A 16,107-nucleotide genomic window follows, 5' to 3' on the forward strand; every position below is an offset into this window, starting at 1 on the left:
TACATTACAGTCATTTAGCAGACGCTTTTATCCAAAGCGACTTACAATAGGTGCATTCAACATAGGTAGGGAACAAAACTACTAATCTCCAGAAGTCTTAAGTGCATTTTCTTCTAAAACAAGCAACTATATATACCTAGCGCTAAGGTAAAAGTGCAATATATCAGCTACCTACTTTCTCAAACAGGTGAGACAAATATGAAAATCAAATGAGCAATAGCTAAAACAAATACGTGTATCGAATAAACAAGATCAAATAAAACAATAAAAGAGTTCGTACAACTAGTTAACAACAAGTGGGTAAGGCGAAGAGGAAGGGTAGTGTGTGGGTTTTCAGCCTGCGGCGAAAGATGGGCAGTGACTCTGCTGTCCTGACATCAGTGGGGAGTTCATTCCACCACTGTGGGGCCAGAACAGAAAAAAGCTGTGACCGTGTAGATCGACCTGAAGGACCACTGAGGGAGGCAACCAGTCGCCCCCTGGCGGCAGACCGAAGTGGTCGGGCAGGGGTGTAAGCATCGACCATAGCCCGGAGCCCGGCGGTAAGAAGGAGCTGTGACATGTTTTATTTTTTTCAAACAAGATTTCACAATTTTTATTTTTCGATTTCTATTATCGCGAGAACAATGGTTACCATTATAGCATGCCAACTTTCCCGCAGTTTCTATTTAGCTTGGATTCCCCATCGATGATGTCACTGGTAGGGGGGTTTCTAAACTAGGGGCTATACTTGTATCACCTCAGCCCCCCAGCACTCCTCTCTACCTAGTATCACTTCTTAAGTTCTTGTTGTCTATTTTGATGGATGCTCATTATGCAGATGTATGTTGGTTAATGGTTACTTGTTCACATGATATGTTATTTAGATACGTACATGTACTCTTTGCTTGACCACAAATGTACACAATGTTATTTAGATAGCATGTCATTTAAACTTTAGAGTTTAGACAGATACTAGGTTTGATGTTTACCTGCATCCTAGTCACTTTATAGCACTACCTTTTCTACGTTTTCTTTATTTATGTGATTTTTTATTTATTTTCACATCATAGGTTTACAGGTGTAAAGAAGTGGGTGAAATTCGTTTTTGTGCGAGCTCCATCATTTTTGATTGTTTTCAGGAAGGGGAGGGCATGGGAGAGCAGGGAGAAAAGAAAGAAAAACAGAAAAATATGTCAAGGATATAAACAAAAAGCTAAGATATCTACATAATATACACGTATGGCATAATCAGGGCTGGTATGTATACATGATGTTAGAGAAGACATAATGTGCATAAGGTTAGACACAAAGGTGGTGGCACATGTAGATCCAGTAGCAGGTATTTACATGAGATTAGACATTAAGGTGCAAAAGCGTGTCAGCACATTGTACATGAGATAACATGCTAATAGAGTATCAACGTAATTGTCCAATGTGGTTCAACCACATAGTCCACACGGTACATTTGTACAGGTAAAATCCACACCAAGGCCGGCTTGAATGCCAGGCGGTGGCCAGGCCTTGTTCAACAGTATGATAGTAACTCTTGTAGTTCTCTGTTGACCATGGGATCATAACATTTATGCTGATCACAGCCACACACATGAATCCCATTATACAAAAACAGTGTTCACAAACTCTCATTCCTCCATTGATTGATTCATTATTTGATTCATTTATTTAGACAATTTAAAATACCATACATACACAGTTATGCATAATATGGTAGGTACCATAGTAAAGTCGCATTGCAGTCCTGCAGTCTTGGCTACAGTACAGAGTAGGCATGAATAAGGTGTAGGCCTACTATTGTAGCTTGTAAAGTAGTATTTAGCATCTGCCAGACTTCACAGATGAAATGTAATATCTGAATGAAAAAGTGAAAATCATAAAGTGTGTGCTGTAGCCTACTGCTTCACTAGGATTAAAGGATTAGGATGTGTAGAATAGATGCTTAGTTGGATGCTATTGCAACGTGACACCCTCCTGTATCAACTGCAGACCCCTACCCCTTAATATGGGCAGTCAGGCAGACCACCACTCTGGGGAAAGACGACGCCTTATTACCATTTTGATTGGCCGAGAGCGTTGCCTGTCATCTTTTTCTGTCCACACACTGCTCTCCGTACGAGACGTGCCTCTATACGGGGAGGGGGGATTTGTGATTCGTCCGTACGCGCGCCAGCAACATAGCAAATCTACAAGCTCACAACGCGTCACGTCCGCGACGAATTGTGAACTTGTAGATCTGCTATGTTTCTAGCCGATAGTAGTGGTCGCTGGTAGCGTTGCCAAGTTTTGCGATAGAAACAAGCAACCCTTCGCCTTTTAAACATACTACATTGGCTATTTTCTTCTTGAAAATACAAATACAAAAATACAAATCTTGAAGAAAATGAAAAATATTTTCGAAAAATTCTAACAACACAAATCTTGTATGGGATAACACATATAGCTGTATAGCTCCGAGATGAGGTTCCTCGTTTGTCTGTGCCGTTTTAGCGATTTTTTTTCGCACATGTTTCACTTTACATGTGTCTTACCCCTTTCTGCACATCGTATCCAAAAAGTAAAGGTTTTCTGAAATGCTCTCAGATGTTTTAACTTCTAGCGCGCAATAAAATATATCCAACGACTTGAAAAAAAGCGTTTAAATAGCTTCTCTCCTCAGCCGGTTCCATAATATTATGCATTAGAATATGCAATTCAACATTTGACCAGTAGGGGAATCAGTTATCTCTACGGGCGCAACTTCCGGGTATGTCTTAAAAACATTTAGGAGAGAAGCTATTTAAACGCTTTTTTAAACTCGTTGGATAGATTTTATTGCGCGCTAGAAGTTAAAACATCTGAGAGCATTTCAGAAAACCTTTACTTTTTGGATACGATGTTCAGAAAGGGGTAAGAAATATGTAAAGTGGAAAATGTGCAAAAAAGTTTCGCTAAAATGGCACCGGGCCATGTAGGACCTCCTCTCATCTCGGAGCTACATAGCGGAGGGAGAGGTTCTAAATGGGGCTATGGCTCCCATGGCCCTCGTCCAGTCCAGACCAGAGCGATAGTCAGCCCAGAACTCGCTATTAAACGCTCTGGAGTGGACCAGGGCTTGGTCCCACTCCCTGGCATAAAATATGAAATATCAAATATAGAAACACTGGTTTTAAACAACACTACTAGAAACAAGCCCCCCAAAAAACACTATCTTTTACAAACAACTTTACAGAAAAAAAAGCCCAAAGTCGCTTATAATAAGCCGAGATGGCAACACTCATCGGCGGTGGTCGGCTATGTTCGGATATGGGCGTGCGCTCTTCCTTCCCAGAAGAACAGTCTGTCACTGTGCTTTCATGACAGTCAGAGGACGTCGTGGTGGAAATTTACCGGCCTAGAAGTGGATAAATAAAACCTTTTCATGACGAATAAAACGCAAACAGTCTAAAAAAACAACTACCCCACAACATTTCTTAGGTAAGTGATGTCAATTTATTTCAGCGTTTAGTTTAAAATCGCTTTACTGTGTTTTTTTCCTATCAGTATCAACACGTTGGGTTAAATGGTTTTATGATACAAGTTCACGGAGTTCGTCGTGAATTATGTAACGGTTGACGGCTCGTTACACAACGGGCGAAGTCGCGTTCGGTTGTGATTTAGGTGGTTTTATTTATGTATTATTGGTGGCATCAATAATAACAGTCGGTGCACGCGCACTGCATCGTGAGTCGTGACTGTCCGTGTCATTATTCACGGACCAGAAAAGCTCATACACGTGAGCCGATAGGTCATCATGGCCTCCCGCCACCACCGGGGGCGCTGTCTCAAAGTAATTCACACTCTGTCTAGCACAGTAGCACAGTGGTTCTCAAACTTTTCCATGTCAAGGACCACCACAATGATATGTATTTGGCCGCGGACCCCCCCCCCTCTCAAAATATTTTGTTCCAGGGGCCCCCAGAAGTAAAGATTTGAGTTACAAATGGTCGCTTTAAAAAAAAAAAAAAAAAAATATATATATATATATATATATATATATATATATATATATATATATATATACAAAGATTACAAAGATTTTCACGATTCTCCAAAAATAGCAGATGTACAAGCTCATAGCTGCTCATCTGTTATTTTAGAATAGCCAAACTATAACATATGGTTAAAATGATTGTGGCACTATATTAACTAATTTTGCTGGGGACCCCCTGGTACCCCTCCCCGGACCCGACTTTGAGAACCAATGCTCTAGCATGCAGAGAGCCTGGCAGACTGTGAAAACAAACTAAAGTGTGTGTATACAGTGCCTAGGCTAAATTGGTACATTTTCATCAGATTGTTAGGTGTGGCTGTGACTACCTATTGTGCAGAAGGGTGTAAGTGATATTTTGGCAAGAATGTAAACTGATTAGATTACTGATGGCATCAGTATCACCCCCACAAGAATATAAACTGATTAGAAAGATTACTGATGACATCAGTATCACCCCACAACAATACTCAGTTTCACCCCTGTGTGTGTGTGTGTGTGTGTGTGTGTGTGTGTGTGTGTGTGTGTGTGTGTGTGTGTGTGTGTGTGTGTGTTCTATATATATAGCAGACTATTCTCACTGGGTGTCAAGAGGGGTGTGAGTGACACTGTTTTAATTGATTTGACAGCTTTATCCCCAGGTTACACGCATTGACAAACAAACAAACGTGCTGAAAACACGGTCAGCTGCAGAGATGCACCCAGTCAGTACAATAACTATCACTTCATGTTATTAATCACTAGACCTTTTACAATTTCAAACACCCAATCCAGGACTTATGTATACTGTATCTATTTCCATCAGGATGTGGAACAATTATTTTATTATTGCTCGGCACACTGGTTCTCAGCGTGGGGTCTGGGGACCAGCTGGGGTCCACTCCAAATCAAACCATTATGGGTCTGTAACTTTTGAGTGTATACAAATTTGGTTCCATTTGAACACTCTGAGTTCAATTAACACGGAATATTTTACAATGTAGATTGGGGTCTACACTGTAAAAATAAATGGTATCAAATGGGGGTCTTTGGCCAATGCATATCAAACTGGGGGTCCTTGAAATGAAAAAGGAGAATGGCTTAGTTTAGCACACCCAGTGACTGCAACTTTCAACAGAACATGATAATATATTTGAAATGGTGGTAAAACTTGGACAGCTGTCTCTGTCTCTAAAACACTGTGCTTTAGAGACGGACACAAAGCTTGTAACGGGGACAATCCTGGATGTCCGGTCGCCGTATTTAAGCCCTACTTATTTCAAAAATGTAAAAAAATATGGTTGATCTACAAGCTCACAACTAGTGAGCTTGTAGACCTGCTATCTTCACTGTTTTCTTAGGATTTCCCACACTATGACCTGTCTAAATAGGGACACGTAAGGTCGAAAGTGGTTAAAATAGTTTTAACAGCTGCAGGCATTAAAAGACAAGTGGTAGAACACTGACTTTACAGTGAAACTGTGTTACTAGCACAGAGGGTGTGGCCTCACACTGCAGTACTGTACATTCTGTAATAACCTACATGGAATTTGGACTCCAGCCCACAACAGAGCCTGCTTTTTTTAATCAGTTTACTTGGATCCTACTTTTATCAACTGACATTCTCTCCCAGCCAATGACAGCATACAACAGAGCACTACGCAGAGGTATTTTATTATAGTAGAGGACAATAATAGATAAGTAATAACTTGATTTTATTTATTAATATTTTCCAATGGTGATTTAACGAAAGTAAACTTAATTGATACAGAAAATGGTATCAAATTGCACAGAAGAAACAACAAAACGAGTGCAACAGAGTTGCACAAATAAATTACAATGTGCTCTGTGGTTATTGAGAATAATAAGCTAGACTGCAGAACAGATATATGAAGCTGTGTATAGTATTGAAACAAAGCAGTTGAGTGACATAATGTTGCAACACCGAAGCATAAATTAAGCCGTGTTTGGATCCCATCTATATGGTCTGCTGCATGAAAGGTAACATTTCCTTTCATTGATTGACATCTTAACATTGACAAAAGATCCACGACACCACAATCTGTAACCTTCTGTTAGCCAACATAAATGCTTTATGTCTGTAAAGCTGTCTGAAGTTGATCACTCATATCAAGACAACTTTGTTGTCTCTGCACACTGGAGCTGGACCGCCAAGTTTCCTTGAAAGTGAATGAGTGTGGTGTTGCACACCAAAATGGCAGATCTACAAGCTCTCAACATGTTGCACTGTCTGCAACACATTGTGAGCTTGTCAGTGTTTATGTTTTTGTATTAAAATTTGGAAACAATCCCACGTGTCCCCTGGTGATAAAGTTAAGTTCTCGCCCCTCAGAGGGGGAGCGTAGCTGCTTGTCACACTACATGTTGTAAACCAGTGGTTCTCAACCATTTCAGACCCCATTTCATATACTGGTCAACACTATAACATGTTGACCAGTGTTATAGTGCCTGTATATTTTGTTGATTACTTTTGATGCAGTAATGGTATTTTTTCATTTCTTTCTTTTTGGTATTCAAATGGTCTTAAAAGTCCTTAAATTGACACTTTACTGTCATCTGGGGACCCCCAAAAAATCATGTGGGGCCCGACCCACAGGTTCAGAACCACTGTTGTAAACAAACAACATACAAGGCAAGCCAGGTCATCTCCCTGCTCCTTGCCCTTCACAAACACCAGCAGCCAAACAAGACAAACATCTTGTACAGGATAATTATCTGTACTGAACTTTGGCCATGAGTTACATATAGGAAAGGAGGAGTATTGTATCATCTCTGGGGGAGGTGAAATTCCTTTTCTGTGTTCACAGTCACACAGCAGATGGCTCGTTCAGGGGTTAAGTGTCTTGCTCAGGGAGACTTTGACACGTAGAAGAAACTAGAAAGGGGAGCCAAAGCAGACAAACCTGTCTTACTTATGCTGGATAATTCTGTTTTGTCTAACTCGTAGTCTTAACTGTGATCTGTTATATGAATCTTTTCACCTCCAGGACCGTTAGACTTGCTTCCCACCATGGCTGTGTTTGGATCCCAAGTCCTGGTAGCTGTGACTCGTTCAAGGTAAAAGACTTCAGCCACAACAGTACACAGTAAAATCCTGAGAGTTCATTTAACTCGGAGTGTACAAACTATTTGCACACAGTTCAATCGATATCCTCTGGCGTCTGGCATTTTGTTTTATAATTACATTTTGGGTCATGGGTGGGATGGAGGACTTGCAAGTATTAGAATTTTACACCGAATAGATACTGGTATTGGGTAAATTCCAGGGGGAAATACTTCTAAAGCTTAAGTACTTAAAAATAAGTGCTAATAATAAGACACTACTTCCTACAAGCTACACTGACTGTAGCAGTTTATTAGCTATGGCCATGTATATTTAAAAGGCAATAAATGATGGTTGACATGTGGTGTTATTAGCTGAAATGTGCATTTGCTACTTTTGGTATGCAATGAATTATAATTATTATAGGGTTTACTGATTGTCTTTTTTTCCCTTTCTTTCATTTGACCTACATGCTGGCTTCATTTCTGCTACAGTTTGTTATTAGTTAAACTTGAATGAATGATGTCTGACACGTGGTGTCATTAGCTGAACTAATGCTAGTACTTTGTTGCAGGCCTGTGTCACGCACCAAAATATCTTTGTATATACACGTGTGTGTATATATAACATCTGCTATTTTTGGTGGGTAACAAAGTGTTACAGGGCTTTAATGCTTGTCTGTTTTTTTTCACAGGGGGTCCCATTTGATCTCCAGACACCAGCAGCATGCTCGTCTCGTGTCCGTGTCTCAAAGTGGTCCACTGTCAGAAACGGTTGACCGGACCGTACCACCCACACAGCGCCGTAGGCCAGTTAACTGGGCCGTACCACCTCCACAGAACCATAGACCCTACGTCTTTGGACGCACTACAGAAGCTCATCAGCATCATCTTGGCTGCGTTCCAGTGCGCTTCTTCCACCAGTCATGTGACAGGCTGGCCGAGGCCAAGCCCACCCCCCCACAGACCGAAGCATCGGCCAGCAGTGGTGCCGTTGACAGGTAGGCCTGTGACGATTATCCCATTAAGACCTGAGGCCGATCCTACAAATGCCTTCTAAATCAGTAGTTCTCAAATTTTGTTTTCGTGCCAAGGAACCCCAAAATTATATGTATTTGGACATGGACCCCCATCTGAAAATGTTTTGTGCCAGGAACCCCAAAAAGAAAAGATTTGAGTTTAAAAAAATCAAGATTATTCCAACATAGCAAATGTACAAGCTTGTATATCTGCTATTTTTGAGAACCACTGTATATACAGTATATATATATGTGCTAAATGATCGTCAAAATCGTTTACATTCATTCCGTTCAATCTGTATGAATATAATATGTTGAGAAATGGCACAAATGGACTATCTAAAAGTTCATTGTGAGCTTTTAAATCCTGTAGACATTTTTTGAAAGTGTGAAATTATTCATTAGTAAAGTGATAAAAGCGCTTTATAAATGCGCCATTTACCATTTATTAAATATATATAGCCTGTTTTGCCCATAGTACATTATTTATTTTGATTATTGGTACTAGATATAGTCAGTTATTTCTGTGTATATTTAAAGGTATTTGTTATATCTGCCTTGTGCAATTTTTGTTTAAAAAGCCTAAAGACAAACAGAAGTAATTTTGACTTTATATATTTTTCATGCCAAAACACTGAATGTAATGGCAATAATTTGTACAACAGTGAATTCTGTGTTGCCAGGCCGCTGGTGGAGGCCAGGAAGCCTTTGAGTAAAAGAGTTATGGAGGAGCTGAAGCATTACTACAACGGCTTCAGACTACTGGCTGTAGACACCAACATCGCATCCAGCATGGTCTGGCGGTTACTGCACGGACACAACCTCACCAGGAGAGAGCGCCGAAGAGTAAGAAAACCTTTTATTTATTAAATGCTGTTTATTTTGGCAACCATAGAAATATGCACGTAGATGCCTATATTGGTTCATTTGAGCGATGCAACATTGTGACCGCCATATTGGTGCGGTCTATTGAAGCAGAGTCTCTCCACAATTAAATTCATCATAACTCGATGAATTGTCAACCAATTGTCATGTGGTTTGGTTTGTTACAAATGTCAGACATGTAGTTATGATGAGGCAGCATCAGCAGATTTTAACCAGAAAGCGTGACACCTTCACATGTGTTTCCGGTTCAAATCTAATGCTGAGCCAATCAAATGAAGCTATGAGAAAATGAACTGAAACAGGAAACGGGTATATCACCCGCTGAGATCTGTGACTAGAGTGGGAGCAGTAACACCTTACATCAATGTCGTTGTATTTTTTTTGTCTCCAGTTGATGAGGACGTGTGCAGATCTGTTCCGTCTGGTCCCCTTCACGGTCTTCATCATCGTTCCTTTCATGGAGTTCCTACTGCCCGTCTTCCTCAAACTTTTTCCTGAAATGCTGCCGTCCACCTTCGAGACAGAGTCCAAGAAGGTACGTTGACAGGGGTCCCCCATGGATCTGTACTTGGCTTCTCTTCTTATCCTCTCTACAGCAAATGTCCTTGTCGGAAAATAGCCGATCGACAAGCTCACAACACGCAGCGATGTGTTGTGAGCTTGTTGATGGTCTATTTTCACGGTATGTTCGCCCCATACGCAAGGGTTCAAGTGGTTATGGCATTCCTCCTGTATTATTAAATGATAAATTAGGATCAGAATCAGCAATGACACATTTATTTTCTCTTCAGTCGTAGAGACATTTCTTCAGAGCAAGTGAACTGAGAACTGAGTGTTTTTCTTTGCATGGTCAGGAGGAGAAGCAGAAGAAGGGTCTGGCTGCTAAGCTGGAGCTGGCCAAGTTCCTCCAGGAGACCATCACTGAGATGGCCAGCAGGAACAAGGCCCAGGCGGTGGGAGACGAGACCAACCGCTTCTCCACCTTTGTACAGAAGGTCAGTCTGCACCTGTCTGCCTGGATATGAACACTCAGAAAAGAAACAAACCAAACAAAAAAGATGATTTACTGAAAGTAGGCCTGTCACAATCATTACATAATCGTCTAATCGCAATTATTTGAGAATCACAATTACTTTTGCATAATCGTCATGATTGTTTCCATGTTGAAAGATTTTCACACATTTTCAAATATTAAAAAAGAAATGGCAGATCTACAAGCTTACGTGTTAAGCTTGTAGATACGCTATTTCTGTTTTTTTAACATGTATAAAAATTATCAAATATGTAAATGTCTTTGTATATTTCAGTTATTTGTCAAATCTGCCCTGTGCATTTTTTTGATTACAAAGCCCAAAAAGGCTTCATATGTTCCAATGTTCAATGCCAAACACAATTAAATCGTAAATCGCAATTATTTGAGTGACAATTAATCATCAACTTAAATTTGTAATCGTGACAGCCCTAACTGAAAGTTACTTGTCTTTATGTCTCTCCCTTGTATTTGGATGACTTGAGCCTAATTTATACACTTCTATTCATTATTGCTGATAAGAATCGATTCTATTCTCAGTTCTTATTTAATTCTTGTTTAATCATACTAAAATTGCTAATAGATGTTCTTAAGACTTGTAAGCTGCTGAGTTGTCCCAATTTCATCAGATAAAGGGCAGATATGAGTCGCACATCTAAACGATTGTAGACAAACTGTGTGTGTGTGTGTGTGGGTCATGTTCCAGGTGCGTCACACGGGGGAGCAGCCTACCACCCGTGACATTGTGCAGTTCTCCAAGCTGTTTGAGGACGAGCTGACTCTGGAGCATCTGGAGCGCAGCCAGCTGGTGGCGCTGTGTAAACTGCTGGAGCTGCAGCCCATAGGAACCAACAACCTGCTGCGCTTCCACCTGCTCATGAAGCTCAGGAGCATCAAGGCTGACGATGAGGTGAGAACAACCACTCGGAACACCTGCCATAGTTGTAAGCTTGTAGATCTGATGTTTTTTGCTCAGGACACCTGCGTACAACAAATGTAGTCTGTCGTAGCCAGATGATCAGATCTCGTCCTACTGATACGTCTGGTGACATCTAAATTCAATATGTGGGCTATAACAACTTCACTGGACCATTGCAAAGACCTTATTTTAGGGCGGAACTTCATGTTTGGACGTTATCAGGATTGTTTTTTCAAAGCAGTGGTTGTGGGTTTGTTACCGCTGTTCATACATTGAATTTGTATTCAATGTATCGGTGGGCAGAGATCTCTGGTGGTCTTTTTTTTTAAACAAATAACGGTAATGTTTTATTGTTCCATAATCAGTGAGCTGTCTACTTTAACTAGGAGCTAGTATGTGCTGTATCCCCTATGTGCACATAAACGTTGAGATGCAGTTAATAACGCATATCACAATGTTGTAATGAACTTCACTTCCCGGAGGAAAAACATGAAGCTTTGGTTTTAAAGCTAGACCCTGCAAATCTACACAATATCCTAAATCCTGATTTATACTTCCTTAAGTGTCTGTGTCGTTCGTAAATAGCAGATCAACAAGCTCACAATGCAATGCATCGTGATGAATTGTGAGCTTAATTGGCTGTTTCTGTGGCGCACAACCACGTATAAATCATTAACATTCATGTCTGCAGACGTAACCAAGAGGTAGGAACTAGGTGTTCTTTCTTTGTTAGGACTTGCCGATACGGCACAGTTATGCAACTCGAGTGTGTGTGTACCTGTAACACTATGTCCCTATAAGAGTAGTAGCATTTGACAAATGGACATTGTGAGGACAATTTTCCTGGTCCTCACAAAATAAATGGTTGTGTTAATGGCAAAAAATGTTTAGAGTTGGGCTTACTTTTAGGAAAAGATTCAGGTTATGATTAGGCAATTGGAGATCAGGTTTTAAAGGGTAAGACCACTTTGGTAGAGGTTTGGGTTGTGTAGTTACCTTGCCATGATGTAACTCCAAAGGTGGCCAAGAAATAAAAAATAATTGCTCCATTGATTAGAAATTGATAATTCAAAATTTGCTCCTCATTGACTTACATTGTACGGTAAAACAGCTCTCAAAGTCACTCTTTTAGCACATAAATGAACCCAAACGTAGCTGATTCAGACAATATAGAGCATCACCAAACCCAGTACTGTTTGTTTTTTTAATAAAAATGTCAACTTCCTGTTGATTTTACTATTTGAAGATCTGGATCCGGATCCGCCGATCCAGTCCGGGTTTTCTACTTATTAAAAATGGCAAAATCAACAGGAAGTTGACATTTTTATTTAAAAAAAAAACAGTACTGGGTTTGGTGATGTTCTATATTGTCTGAATCAACTTTGTTTGCGTTCGTTTTTGTGCTAAAAGAGTGACTTTGAGAGCAGTTTTACCGTACAATGTAAGTCAATGAGGAGCATATTTTGAATTATCAATTTCTAATCAATGGAGCAATTATTTTTTATTTCTTGCCCACCTTTGGAGTTACATCATGGCAAGGTAACTACACAACCCAAACCTCTAACAAAGTGGTCTTGCCCTTTAAGGGGTTAGGGTTAGAATTATACTAGCTGCGTGCTGGTGTTTCGCACCGAAAATAGACGTTCTACAATGAGCTTGTAGATCTGCTATTTTTGGATTTATTGTTATGGTTAAAAATAGCTAAACATTAAAAAAAAAATTGCATTCATTAAATCACCATCTTAAAATATTGATGTCCTCACAAGTGTACTAATACAAACGTGTTTGTGTTTCTCTAGATGATCGCTAAGGAGGGTGTGTCCGTGCTGAGCGTGTCGGAGCTGCAGGCAGCCTGTCACAGCAGAGGAATGAGGTCACTGGGTCTGACAACCCAGCTGCTCCAGGAGCAACTACATCAGGTACCATGTCTACGCTTGTCTCGTTTTTCAACCCTCCTCAACCCCGTGAATCCATCCTCTCTTTTGCAAAGATTTAGCTGAGACTGCTGTTTTTCTCCAAAGAGCAGGTTAATAGCCAGATCCCAATACTCAATCTTCTGCCCACGCGTCCGCCACTCGTGTCGTTTCCTCGTGCCTTAGCCTCGCCTCTGAGTGAGGAGGAGAGGCGAGGACAGAGGAATCATTTGGGTTCGCTTTAAGGAATGGGAACGCTCCTCGCTCAGTCAGCGTCATTTTGAAGTGATGGCAGTTACGTATGACGTGTCACACAGCTGGATCACTCCGGAGCCTGGAGGGTTGTCATGTGGAGAAGGAGAATTTATGTTAACATTCCGATGAAAAATCTTCTGCAAAGAGACATGAAAGATACACTTGATGTATCCTCGCTGATCCTCGCTCCCTAGCAGCTTGGGGAGCCTCCTCTCTCCGAAAGCAAATTAGCATTTGGGACGCGATTTCCGAGTCACACTGGAGGAGGTAGGAGGCGCGGAGGCAGAAATTTGAATGTTGGGATTTAGCTATTGTCTCGTAGATTGAGTGTGTTCCTGGGTTTTTGTTTGTGTCAGATGATCAATGAACCCTTGTATCTTTGCAGTGGTTGGATCTCCACCTGACAGAGAAGGTTCCTCCATCTCTGCTGCTGCTGTCTCGTGCCTTGTACCTGACTGAACTCAAACCGAAGACCCCCATCATCCCTGCTGTGCCCAAACTGGAGGTATACATTTCATATGTACTGTTCTGTATTTATATACTGTCTATTGAGCCCGACTGACACTGCAATCGGCAACTTAATGCAGCCGATGTGTCCCGATTTTTAACCACTTTTGAATTGTAGGCGGTCATTGATTGCCAAATTGTTAAAAAATATCAGATTTATGAGCTCACAACGTGTCACACTGCGTTCTTTTTTTATTATTAAACCTGTTTCCACACTACTGTTTTGTAGAGCGTTACGGTCCTTCCTAAGGAGGATGAAGCTCCAGTGAAAGACAAGTCCTTTTCAGTCTCACGAGTCATGGTGGACCCTGCCCCGGTCCTCATGGACAGAAAGGTAGCACAACTCATCCTCATAGAGGCTTCTTACTGCTTTATGTAGGCCTCCATCTCAAACCTCATTTATACTCCATAGTACAGCGGTGTCGCTTTATTCAAACTAACTTGCCTGTTTTTTAGATGGAGCACATGTTGGACCCGGCCAGGATTCTGGATGTGTCACACGACATGCCATCCATAGAAGCCCAGCTGATCCACGTATGTTCACTCGCTTGTCACTTTCATCGGTGCACAGAAATCGTACTCGACTTCAATCTCTTATTCAACTTTTTATTTTTAAATCCAATCTAATATTTTTTGTTTGTTTGTTATCTCTCTCCTCCCCCTCTAGGCCAAAGGTGCAGAATTGGCCCAAAAGGCTCAGATGGCAGCTAAAGGAATGTGAAGTCTGTAGTGATTCTGCGCAGGGGAACGGTTTACCTTGCCAAATGTCCCCAAAGTCCCGATCCAACATCACTGGAGCTGAGCTGTTCCACGTGAACTGTAACGTCTCCATTCTTCACATAGGCTTCTTTTCGTCTGAAGATCTGCTGCTTCAAGAACATACCAGAACTAAAGGTTCTTGTTTGGGAAGAGAACTGCACTGGGGGAGATATTGCACTGTAACATAAATGTGTAAATAGCATGTACAGACCAGTCCTGCTATTACTACTGGCATTACCTCATATGTACTGTAACGGACAGATTGCGTTGGCTTCAGTGTGTTATGTATGTAAACAGAGACTGCATATAGATGTGCCTTTTATTTACACGGTTCATGTCAAGCTAGTGTTCTTTGCAGGTTTCCACCTACGAAGTATTTGTTTAGCAGATGTTACTTGTAAACATGGACATTTTCTGTAGAATGATTCTTTAAAGACCTGAAGCATTGGTCTGATTAATTGGAATCAGACCAGTGAATCATGATCATTCTAAGGAGTGCAATTTAATGACTTGTCACTTGAACAAGTGCTGCTAAAGGGAATAGTTGCTGTATTTTTCAGCCAGTGTATAAAGAAATTTCTATTGCAGTCAATATAATTTATTTATTTTTTGTAAATGAAAACATCTGGGGGTAACTGAATCTTGTGTCAACAACATAGTTAAGGGCAAGCCTTAATCTCAAGCCACACTATGTCTTGATCCCTGATATTAGAAGAAATGGTTGAGAACTAGTATTGATTGGTCAAGAGAACTTCACAAATGCTCTTCAGAAGTATATCTGTGTTGATTGTTGAGCACATCAACCCTAAATCTCTTTGCTATTTTTGGCAAAGAGATTTGGTGTAAAGGGAAAAAGAGCAGTCAAAATCTTTTGAAAATAGCAGCTCTACAAGCTCGCAACTTGTCACATGGTTACACGTGAGCTTGTAGATCTGCTATTTTCAAATAGTCAAAGTATAAAATGGGTTCAATGAGGGATAACGTAGTTTAACCGATTGTGATGCCTGGCTATATTGACTAGTTTTGCTGGGGACCCCCTGGAACCTCCTCCAAGACCCCTGGGGGTCCCCGGACCCCACTTTGAGAACCACTGGTCTACTCTAAACGATACTATATCTGTAGCAGAGATGGTAGCATTATCATTAATCATTGAATGGTGTGATTTGAAAGATGGAGGCTTTCCTCCCTGTCCTCTTAACCATCGTAACGATCATGTCAATGTGACAAAGTATCAAAATGTCAGTGTCCGACCCCGTGGCTGCTTTTGGATACAGAACAGTTTGTTATTCTATTATACCTCAAAATGAGAGTATGTAAAACGCTGTATTTACTCCTTTCCCCTTTGGTCAAGTGGTTTCACTGTGTGTCCCATATGACTCGGGGCTTCAAGTTAAGTATGGTGCCATTAACTGGATCAGTGGTTCTAAAACGTTTCAATTTCAAGAGCCCCCAAATTAATATATATTCGGCAACATTTGTCAAGATTTTGTCAACAATATTCGGAAATTGCCATTCCACAACGGTTACCACGAGATGCGTTGTGAGCTTGTAGATTGGGTATTTTCTAAAAGCCGAAAAATGAAATGGGCCTTGCTGGGGACCCCCTGGAACTCCCTAAGGACACCTGCCCTGGGTGTCCCCAGACCCCACTTAGGAGAACCACTGACCTAGATGTCCTCCTGTATTATATGTTTTAGAAACATGCTGATTATTTGAAGACGGTACATGTAAGTCTTCATGATATTGAGCCCAATCTCCCATACATAACAATGCCA

The 16,107-nt window shown here is 40.9% G+C and overlaps 1 protein-coding gene across 1 annotated transcript; it reads left to right on the top strand.

The window, feature by feature from the left end:
* Positions 1–3,320: 3,320 nt before the first annotated feature.
* Positions 3,321–15,248, top strand: LOC311048249 (LETM1 domain-containing protein LETM2, mitochondrial-like). The gene is made up of 12 exons (XM_084061396.1): positions 3,321–3,450; positions 6,991–7,060; positions 7,741–8,046; positions 8,748–8,910; positions 9,341–9,484; positions 9,804–9,944; positions 10,686–10,889; positions 12,698–12,817; positions 13,452–13,571; positions 13,803–13,907; positions 14,030–14,107; positions 14,241–15,248. Exons 2-12 carry the CDS (start codon positions 7,014–7,016, stop codon positions 14,292–14,294), a joined length of 1,482 nt encoding a protein of 493 aa, XP_083917522.1. The 5' UTR covers positions 3,321–3,450; positions 6,991–7,013; the 3' UTR covers positions 14,295–15,248.
* Positions 15,249–16,107: the final 859 nt, after the last annotated feature.

The sequence above is a fragment of the Gymnoscopelus microlampas genome (genome assembly GCF_963454915.1).
Source record: "Gymnoscopelus microlampas genome assembly, chromosome: 7".
Lineage (NCBI taxonomy): Eukaryota > Metazoa > Chordata > Actinopteri > Myctophiformes > Myctophidae > Gymnoscopelus > Gymnoscopelus microlampas.

Bases quoted from the DNA above. Each gene is read 5' to 3' on its own strand.
- LOC311048249 (XM_084061396.1), top strand. From the start codon at position 7,014: ATGGCTGTGTTTGGATCCCAAGTCCTGGTAGCTGTGACTCGTTCAAG. The intron at 8,047-8,747 runs GTAGGCCTGTGA...CTGTGTTGCCAG, and splicing joins AGCAGTGGTGCCGTTGACAG to GCCGCTGGTGGAGGCCAGGA. The intron at 9,945-10,685 runs GTCAGTCTGCAC...GTCATGTTCCAG, and splicing joins TCTCCACCTTTGTACAGAAG to GTGCGTCACACGGGGGAGCA.